Source organism: Coregonus clupeaformis, chromosome 7, assembly GCF_020615455.1.
Source record: "Coregonus clupeaformis isolate EN_2021a chromosome 7, ASM2061545v1, whole genome shotgun sequence".
NCBI classification, from domain to species: Eukaryota; Metazoa; Chordata; class Actinopteri; order Salmoniformes; family Salmonidae; genus Coregonus; species Coregonus clupeaformis.
Window position 1 is genome coordinate 23,819,549 of NC_059198.1, and position 10,894 is coordinate 23,830,442.

The 10,894-nt window shown below is 44.4% G+C and overlaps 1 protein-coding gene across 2 annotated transcripts; it reads left to right on the forward strand.

Moving 5' to 3' along the window:
- Window positions 1-1,241: 1,241 nt before the first annotated feature.
- LOC121569227 (interferon regulatory factor 9) lies at window positions 1,242-10,773 on the forward strand. 2 transcript variants are annotated; one of them, XM_041880021.2, is made up of 10 exons: window positions 1,242-1,430; window positions 1,998-2,056; window positions 2,262-2,384; window positions 2,526-2,706; window positions 3,374-3,513; window positions 3,632-3,707; window positions 6,859-6,909; window positions 7,037-7,432; window positions 7,564-7,667; window positions 9,564-10,773. In XM_041880021.2, the coding sequence occupies exons 2-10, from the start codon at window positions 2,000-2,002 to the stop codon at window positions 9,720-9,722; spliced, it is 1,287 nt and encodes a 428-aa protein (XP_041735955.1). In that variant the 5' UTR covers window positions 1,242-1,430; window positions 1,998-1,999; the 3' UTR covers window positions 9,723-10,773. The 2 variants fall into 2 exon arrangements, with proteins under 2 accessions (XP_041735955.1, XP_041735954.1); XM_041880020.2 differs by having other exon boundaries at window positions 1,243-1,430; window positions 6,856-6,909.
- The last annotated feature ends 121 nt before the right edge of the window (window positions 10,774-10,894 follow it).

Sequence of the window (10,894 nt, forward strand, 5' to 3'; positions counted from 1 at the left end):
TCAGTCTAGTGTCAAAGTATACCCCAAGAAACCTGAAGGCTCCCACCCTCTCCATGTTTCCCCCATTAAACCTTGTCGTGTCCCGTCGGGTGTTGGTGGCTATTGCTGTCAATCAAAGAGTCCGCTTAGGCTGCACCGTGATTAGAAGCTTTTATTAATATCACAAGTTTACAGCATAAGTTACAGACCCGCGGTGTCTGGAGAAGCACCGTCCCAAATTAATCTGAATGCCTCTGCCCGCTCTTTGTCTAGGTCCTACTTATAAACAATGGCAATAAATGGGTTGCTCCCTTTTTCGTCCAATCACCTATCCCCCCTGGGGCGTCACCCTCCAACTGCTACATTTGAACTAAGATAAACAACATTCCATAATCCTAATACACTACAACCTCAAGCATACCTCATCTCCCACCTTCCTCCTGGTCAGTGGTGGGAAAAGTACTCATATCTCATACTTGAGTAAAAGTAAAGATACCTTAATAGAAAATGACTCAAGTAAAAGTGAAAGTCACTCAGTAAAATACTACTTGAGTAAAAGTCTAAAAGTATTTGGTTTAAAATATACTTAAGTATCAAAAGTAAATGTAATTGATAAAATATACTTAAGTATCAAAAGTAAAAGTATATATATTTTCAAAGTCCTTATATTAAGCAAACCAGACGGCATCATTTTCTTGTTTTTTATTTATTTAGGATAGCCAGAGGCACACTCCAACACTCAGACATCACTTACAAACGAAGCATGTGTTTAGTGAGTCCGCCAGATCAGAGGCAGTAGGGATGACCAGGGATGTTCTATTGATCATTTTACCATTTTTTGTCCTGCTAAGCATTACAAATTTAACGAGTACTTTTGGGTGTCAGGGAAAATGTAAGGAGTAAAAAGTACATAATTTTCTTTAGGAATGTAGTGAAGTAAAAGTAAAAGTAGTCAAAATATAAAGTAAAGTAAAGTATAGATACTCAAAAAAACGACTTAAGTAAAAATACTTTAATGTACTACTTAAGTACTTTACACCACTGCTCCTGGTAAAGAACAAGAACACTGTCTGAGTTCTCTACAGAGAACCTGAATCCCCACATTAATGCCCGTCTCATGATACGTCATTAAAAGTGACGACTTAATTTGAGGGCTGAGGGGAGAGGGTGTGTCTTTTACGTGTTTGGAATGCAGTCTGGGTGTTAATTGTGGGAGGCTCTGCCTAGGGAGACTACTTTCTGAGCATAGGCCATATTTTAAGCGATATGTCGCCCGCTGGCGTCACAACAGGACCAACGTTAGTTCTGTAAAGTCACGTGATTTCTGGGAAAACGCGTGTCTTCCTCTGCTCTGCCGGAAGCAAGCAAACCATTTCTGTTTTTTTCTGATGAAAGTGCTATGCGCGGGTGCGCTCAGCTGTAGTGAGGAAATTTAGGAAACGCAACCTAAGGTAAGCGAAACCAGATCATCCCCAAAAAACTGTTTCCATTCATGACAATCATTATAAATCTGTGGAAAAGTTGTATGCAAAACAGTTTCACTTTATGAGCAATTTGTTGATTTATTATCTAGTTTGCTATTTTTAAATGGAGACTAATAGTTTGATATTATCTGCTGCTGCTGTTCATAATTTAATACCAACCGATGCAGAATAAGAAGTCATTAATTTACAGTCAAAGTGATTAGGTCCCATGTGGCTAATTATTTCATACTTTATTATGTCTAAGTATTATTACAGTCAAACCATCATTGGCAAAATAGTTACTCACATATAATCATTATTTAAAGGTCCAGTATGTAACAATGTGAGCTACCCGACCAAATTCACATAGAAATGTGTTATGGATCTGTCATTTTCATTGAAAGCAAGTCTGATACGCGGTAGATCCGTTCTACGTGCTTCCTGCTCGCTTTTGTATCTTTTAACTTTTCGGTTTTGTACACTATCTTCAAACAGCAGACAAAACAATTGTATTACCAAACTAGATTAAAATAAAGTTATACTGTGTCTTCACAGCTATGGCATCTGGGAAAATTCGCTCCACGCGCAGATTACGCTCTTGGATGGTAGAACAGGTGAGTGTTTGTGGAGGATGGGGTCAATAGTCCCTTTTGTGCAAATGTGTGTGCACTGTAACAGCTGATTACGGTGAGTGTGTCTTAAGTGTTTCAGCTGGTATGTCATAGTGATTGGTACAGTCAGTGTACTGGCTGTCTGGGAAATGGGTTGAGTGTTGCCCTAGACTCACCCCACTCTATCCTGTTGAATGTCTTGGTGCAGGTCAGCAGTGGGAAATACCCTGGCCTGATATGGGACAACGACGCCAAGACCATGTTCCGTATCCCCTGGAAACACGGGGGGAAACAAGACTTCCGCAGCGAAGTGGATGGTGCCATCTTCAAGGTCCTGACACTATGAACTTTATCATTGCTAGTTCATAAACTATTCATTTTACAGTAGGCTCGTCATGTAAAATCTATTAAAAACACAGTAGTAGATATTACTTCCTGAATCTAAATGCCTTCTCTTCCTACTCCTTGACAGGCATGGGCAGTGTTTAAGGGGAAGTTGTCTGAGGGGGGTCGTGCGGACCCTGCCTCCTGGAAGACCCGGCTGCGCGTTGCTCTCAATAAGAGCCCGGAGTTCAGAGAGGAACCCGAGAGGTCACAGCTGGAAATCTCTGAACCATACAAAGTCTACCGCCTCGTACCCATCAATGAACAAGGTGAGCCAAGCACACACACTGTTAGTTTGTTATGCTATGTTTATTTCTACTCATCTGCTAAGATGTTCCAGCAATTATTTGCAGCAATTATCTTTTGATCCTTTGGACTTGTGTATACATCTATAACCACATCATCATACCTAGTATCTGGGAATAGAAACAGGGTGTAGCCGTGAGCATTCTTTAAGTTTGAGGAAGTTTCACTTGAGGTTGAGAAGATTGACATTTTAATATTGGTCAACTCCATTACCACATGCAGTACTCTACTCTAGTTCCCTCAGTCAATCCAAAGGGACATAGTCATACCAGAGTCAGCGGTGCAAATGTTATCAGCACAACAATAACTCCATATAGTTCGTAGCTATGGAGACAACTTCAAAGCAGGTTAAAGTGCAGTAAACAAATTCAATTACCTCGACTAACCGGTGCCCCCGTACATTGACTCTGTACCGGTACCCCTGTATATAGCCTCCATACTGTTCTTTTACTGCTGCTCTTTAGTTATTTGTTATTTTTTTTTGTTATTTTTTAAAACTTATCTATGTTTTACTTAACACTTATTTTTCTTAAAACTGCATTGTTGGTTAAGGGCTTGTAAGTAAGCATTTCACTGTTGTTTTCGGCACATGACAAATAACATTTGATTTGGTCCCTTTTCTCTTCACAGCGTTGGGGAGTGTTGACATAAAGGCCCGAGCAGGGGGGAGGAAGAGAAGGAGCCGTGATTCAGACATCGAGGAGGAGGAAGAGGAGGTGGTGAAGGTCAAACAGATGAAAGAAGTCACCACCTCCCTGCCATTCACCATGGTAGGTCTGGCATTTTGAGGAGAAAATAACAATCCAGTGGAAACAAGTTGCATCTCTATTATTCATGTCGGTCTGTCTCACCGACATGTTTGATGTTTTTATTTATCGGTCTGTTCAGGAGATTGAGGAAAGTGTTCTTACAGTGCAGCTAGACCAGGTTGATCAGCCCTCAGACATCCTGAAGAGTCCTCGGAGTAAGTCTTATGTCTTACTAACACAATGTCATGTCTGTCCTCCAAATGTCTGTCAGACACTGAATCTCTATGTTCATTGGTGTTGGATCTCTCAGCTACTCTGTCTCTTCACTCTGGGGAGTTCCAATAGCCAATCTTCAATCATTGGAGAACAAATTGGATGACCTAAGATTACGGTTCTCCTACCAACGGGACATTAGAAACTGTAATATCTTATGTTTCACCGAGTCGTGGCTGAACGACGACATGGATAACATACAGCTAGCGGGCTATACGCTACATCGGCAGGATAGAACGGCTGACTCCGGTAAGACAAGGGGTGGCGGTCTGTGTATATTTGTAAACAACAGCTGGTGCACAAAATCAAATACTAAGGAAGTCTCGAGGTTTTGCTCGCCTGAGGTAGAGTATCTTATGATAAGCTGTAGACCACACTATTTACCAAGAGAGTTTTCATCTATATTTTCATAGCTGTCTATTTACCACCACAAACCAATGCTGGCATTAAGATTGCATTGAATGAGCTGTATAAGGCCATAAATCAGCAGGAAAACGCTCATCCAGATGCAGCGCTCCTAGTGGCCGGGGACTTTAATGCAGGGAAACTTAAATCCGTTCTACCTCATTTCTACCAGCATGTTAAATGTGCAACCAGAGGAAAAAAAACTCTAGACCACCTTTACTCCACACACAGAGACGCATACAAAGCTCTCCCTCGCCCTCCATTTGGCAAATCTGACCATAACTCTATCCTCCTGATTCCTGCTTATAAGCAAAAACTAAAGCAGGAAGCACCAGTGACTCGGTTAATAAAAAAGTGGTCAGATGACACAGATGCTAAGCTACAGGACTGTTTTGCTAGCACAGACTGGAACATGTTCCGGGATTCTTCAGATAGCATTGAGGAGTACACCACATCAGTCACTGGCTTCATCAATAAGTGCATCGATGATGTCGTCCCCACAGTGACCGTACGTACATACCCCAACCAGAAGCCATGGATTACAGGAAACATCCGCACTGAGCTAAAGGGTAGAGCTGCCGCTTTCAAGGAGCGGGACTCTAACCCGGACGCTTATAAGAAATCCCGCTATGCCCTCCGACGAACCATCAAACAGGCAAATAGTAAATACAGGACTAAGATTGAATCGTACTACACTGGCTCTGACGCTCGTCGGATGTGGCAGGGCTTGAAAACTATTACAGACTACAAAGGGAAGCACAGCCGCGAGCTGCCCAGTGACACAAGACTTCCAGACGAGCTAAACCACTTCTATGCTCACTTCGAGGCAAGCAACACTGAAGCATGCATGAGAGCACTAGCTGTTCCGGATGACTATGTGATCACGCTCTCCGTAGCCGATGTGAGTAAGACTTTTAAGCAGGTCAACATTCACAAGGCCGCAGGGCCAGACGGATTAACAGGACGTGTACTCCGAGCATGTGCTGACCAACTGGCAAGTGTCTTCACTGACATTTTCAACATGTCCCTGACTGAGTCTGTAATACCAACACGTTTCAAGCAGACCACCATAGTCCCCGTGCCCAAGGACTCTAAGATAACCTGCCTAAATGACTACCGACCCGTAGCACTGACGTCTGTAGCCATGAAGTGCTTCGAAAGGCTGGTCATGGCTCACATCAACAGCATTATCCCAGAAACCCTAGACCCACTCCAATTTGCATACCGCCCCAACAGATCCACAGATGATGCAATCTCTATTGCACTCCACACTGCCCTTTCCCACCTGGACAAGAGGAACACCTACGTGAGAATGCTATTCATTGACTACAGCTCAGCATTCAACACCATAGTGCCCTCAAAGCTCATCACTAAGCTAAGGATCCTGGGACTAAACACCTCCCTCTGCAACTGGATCCTGGACTTCCTGACAGGCTGCCCCCAAGTGGTAAGGGTAGGTAACAACACATCTGCCACACTGATCCTCAACACGGGGGCCCCTCAGGGGTGCGTGCTCAGTCCCCTCCTGTACTCCCTGTTCACCCATGACTGCATGGCCAGGCACGACTCCAACACCATCATTAAGTTTGCCGACGACACAACAGTGGTAGGCCTGATCACCGACAACGATGAGACAGCCTATAGGGAGGAGGTCAGAGACCTGGCCGTGTGGTGCCAGGACAACAACCTCTCCCTCAACGTGACCAAGACAAAGGAGATGATTGTGGACTACAGGGAAAAAAAAGAGGACTGAGCACGCCCCCCATTCTCATCGACGGGGCTGTAGTGGAACAGGTTGAGAGCTTCAAGTTCCTTGGTGTCCACATCACCAACGAACTATCATGGTCCAAACACACCAAGACAGTCGTGAAGAGGGCACGACAAAGCCTATTCCCCTCAGGAGACTGAAAAGATTTGGCATGGGTCCTCAGATCCTCAAAAAATTATACAGCTGCACCATCGAGAGCATCCTGACTGGTTGCATCACCGCCTGGTATGGCAACTGCTTGGCCTCCGACCGCAAGGCACTACAGAGGGTAGTGCGTACGGCCCAGTACATCACTGGGGCCAAGCTTCCTGCCATCCAGGACCTCTATACCAGGCGGTGTCAGAGGAAAGCCCTCAAAATTGTCAAAGACTCCAGCCACCCTAGTCATAGACTGTTCTCTCTGCTACCGCACGGCAAGCGGTACCGGAGTGCCAAGTCTAGGTCCAAAAGACTTCTCAACAGCTTCTACCCCCAAGCCATAAGACTCCTGAACAGCTAATCATGGCTACCCAGACTATTTGCACTGCCCCCCCACCCCATCCTTTTACGCTGCTGCTACTCTGTTAATTATTTATGCATAGTCACTTTAACTCTGCCCACATGTACATATTACTTCAACTACCCAGTGCCCCCGCACATTGACTCTGCACCGGCACCCCCCTGTATATATAGCCTCCCTACTGTTATTTTATTTTACTTCTGCTCTTTTTTTCTCAACACTTTTTTTGTTGTTGTTTAATTTTTACTTTTTTGTTAAAAATAAATGCACTGTTGGTTAAGGGCTGTAAGTAAGCATTTCACTGTAATGTCTGCACCTGTTGTATTCGGCGCATGTGGCCAATACAATTTGATTTGATTTGATTTGAATAGCATGTGGTTGATTGACATGCTCTTGACATTCTGTTGTCTTCCTCTAGCAGTCAATGAGATCCAGGTGAACTTCACGATCGAGACCGTCCCTCCCCCTGGAGGTAATGCTACTGATGATGCATGATGCAGTAAATGCTAGACAGAGTATGTCAGATCTGTTTTTCATCACATACACTGTGAAAATGCAGTCTGCTGTCTCTCATTCAATATCATTCTCTCTCCCCCCAGCCCAGGACTCTTTCCATGTCTTAGTGAAGTACATGGGAGAGGTGGTGCTTAAACGTGGGGTCATGGGCAGCGATGTCCGGATCGCCTATCTGCCCTCCTCGCCCGTTCCCCCCACCCCGATGGTGTCTGGGTTCCCCCGCATCCCCCTGCCCGACCCCCCCTCCACCCTGACCTCCAGCCCTGGCATCGGGCCCCAGTTCCAGGCCCTCTCCACCCTGCTGCCCTTCTTGGAGAAAGGGGTGATCCTGACCACCACGGGGATAGGGGTCTATGCTAAGCGCTACTGCCAGGGCCAGGTGTTCTGGACAGGGCCACATTCTGCCACGGCGGGACCCCACAAGATGAACCATGCTGTGGAGCCCGTGCGGCTCTTCGATAGAGAGGCTTTCAGAATGGGTGAGTGGCATGGGGCTGTTCACTCTCTCTTGGTCTGTTGGTGAGGATCACCCACTTCTTTTTTGTCCCCTTAATGGATTTGAGTATTTCAGCAGTCAGTGTGTATTTACTGACTCTGTGTGGTTCCTTAGAGCTGGACCACTTCCGCAGATACGGGGGAGACCCTCCTCAGTGTGGCTTCACCTTGTATTTCAGTGATACAGAGGACCCATCCAGCAAACTCATCATCATACAGGTACAGCTGACCAAGCCGTTCCCCACCTACTCATAAAGAACTGTTAAACCTGTTCAAATGGAAACAAAAGGTGTAGCAAATGCATACAGTGCCTTGCAAAAGTATTCATCCCCCTTGGCATTTTTCCTATTTTGTTGCATTACAACCTGTAATTTAAATTGATTTTTATTTGGATTTCATGTCATGGACATACACAACAGTCCAAACTGGTGAAGTGAAATTAAAAAAATAACTTGTTTAAAAAAATTCAAAAAAATAAATAACGGAAAAGTGGTGCATGCATATGTATTCACCCCCTTTGCTATGAAGCCCCTAAATAAGATCTGGTGCAACCAATTACCTTTGGAAGTCACATAATTAGTTAAATAAAGTCCACCTGTGTGCAATCTAAGTGTCACATGATCTCAGTATATATATACACACCTGTTCTGAAAGGCCCCAGAGTCTGCAACACCACTAAGTAAGGGGCACCACCAAGCAAGCGGCACCATGAAGACTAAGGAGCTCTCCAAACAGGTCAGGGACAAAGTTGTGGAGAAGTACAGATCAGGGTTGGGTTATAAAAAAAATATCAGAAACTTTGAACATCCCACGGAGCACCATTAAATCCATTATTAAAAAATTGAAAGAATATGGCACCACAACAAACCTGCCAAGAGAGGGCCGCCCACCAAAACTCATGGACCAGGTAAGGAGGGCATTAATTAGCGAGGCAACAAAGAGACCAAAGATAACCCTGAAGGAGCTGCAAAGGTCCACAGCTGAGATTGGAGTATCTGTCCATAGGACCACTTTAAGCCGTACACTCCACAGAGCTGGGCTTTACGGAAGAGTGGCCAGAAAAAAGCCATTGCTTAAAGAAAAAATAAGCAAACACGTTTGGTGTTCGCCAAAAGGCATGTGGGAGACTCCCCAAACATATGGAGACTAAAATTGAGCTTTTTGGCCATCAAGGAAAATGTCTGGCGCAAACCCAACACCTCTCATCACCTCGAGAACACCATCCCCACAGTGAAGCATGGTGGTGGCAGCATCATGCTATTGGGATGTTTTACATCGGCAGGGACTGGGAAACTGGTCAGAACTGAAGGAATGATGGATGGCGCTAAATACAGGGAAATTCTTGAGGGAAACCTGTTTCAGTCTTCCAGAGATTTGAGACTGGGACAGAGGTTCACCTTCCAGCAGGACAATGACCCTAAGCATACTGCTAAAGCAACACTTGAGTGGTTTAAGGGGAAACATCTTGGAAAGGCCTAGTCAAAGCCCAGACCTCGATCCAATTGAGAATCTGTGGTATGACTTAAAGATTGCTGTACACCAGCGGAACCCATCCAACTTGAAGAAGCTGGAGCAGTTTTGCCTTGAAGAATGGGCAAAAATCCCAGTGGCTAGATGTGCCAAGCTTATAGACATACCCCAAGAGACTTGCAGCTGTAATTGCTGCGGGGGGGGGGGGGGATAATTATGCAAGCTCAAGTTCTGTTTTTTGGTCTTATTTCTTGTTTGTTTCACAAGAAAAAATATTTTGCATCTTCAAAGTGGTAGGCATGTTGTGTAAATCAGATTATATAAACCCCCAAAAAATCCATTTTAATTCCAGGTTGTAAGGCAACAAAATAGGAAAAATGCCAAGGGGGGTGAATACTTTCGCAAGCCACTGTACCTTAGAATGTAAATACTAGGGGCTCCGCATCGCAGAAATTCAGCTTTACAGCGTGATTGAAATTTAAAGGCAATGTTCCCTCTTTAGCGGAGACTGCATTGTACATTCGTCGGCTCAATCTGAAATTACCTTTTAAAATGTATATCGCAGAATCTGTTAACACTTCAGCTACACATTATCTTTCACTGTGAAATAAAGCGGGACTGAACCACCCACCCCCTCTCCTCCAGATAACCCTACCCTGGGCTCAGCAGCAGGTCAAGGAAGCTGAAGACTTCCAGGAGTCAATGACCTATCTCCGCAACATAACCAGCGAATCAGGAGATGTCACCATCAACCTGGTACCAGGGTCATTGCTATCCGAGCTCCTTGGGACGTCCCTACCTTAAACCCTAACCTTAACCATATACAAATGTCAACTTCAATGGGGTAGGGACGTCCCAAGGATCCCGGATAGCACGGAACCTGGTAAAAGTGCCTTAGCCTTCCTTTAGCATCCAATCACAGGACATCTTGTATAATTGACCAGTCGTTTTTTAATTAAGCACTCTGATCTGATACTAAGTCATACACATGATGCATGACATACTTGTCTGAATAGCACTACATGGAGTGGAAGACATCACTTTGGTTTAGCCCTCAGGATTGCCCTTTACCAACTTGTGATGTTATACTGATGTTCCAAATGGTTTCAAATTCACTTTTATATGGAGTCAGATACTTCTACTCCTTGTTGCAGTCTTTGAATACTGACTGGTACTGCTTCAGATACCTCTCTGTGTCCTCATGTTGCTTACATAGTCTGTGATAGTGTAACTGTTGACAGTTGTTTTAAGTAGTATATGAGAGAAACACTGACAGGCTCGTAAGCCATAGTAGGCTGAAGGTCAGTGATTTGATCATCACCATGCCAACCGTTAAGAGGCAGGAAACCAACTTGTCTGTAGTTTTTGTTTCTGAAAGTGGTAACGCTTGTTAAGCACATTTCTATAGAGAACGATAATATTAAGACTTTGAAGGAGAGGCTCCTTCACTAGAGACATTGGACTCTTTTAAATGTGTTTGCAAGTATGTATTCAAGAGCAAGTGTGTTTATGTTTTGTATTTGTTAATCTTCTCTCCATAACTCAGTGCTTACTATTAGTCCCAACGTTAAGCAGTTAATTGTTTGGTCAATTGTGTTAATTGAGATTGGCTCAGTTTTGCATGGCAGGTCACTTTACAGGTGTACCCAATTAGTAAATTACACAAGCCACAGTATAAAGCAGGTGTGTTGAGATTGTGCTAGGGTTATGGTTTGTGGAGATTGTTCTAGGGTTATGGTTTGTGGAGATTGTTCTAGGGTTATGGTGTGTGGATATTGTTCTAGGGCAGGACTGCCCAACCCTGTTCCTGGAGAGCTACCATCCTGTAGGTTTTTGCTCCAACCCTAATCTAGCATACCTGATTCTAATAATTAGCAGGTTGATAAGATGAATCAGGTTAATAACACCTGGGGTTGGAGTGAAAACCTACAGGAGGGTAGCTCTCCCGGAACAGGGTTGGGCAACCCTGTTCTAGC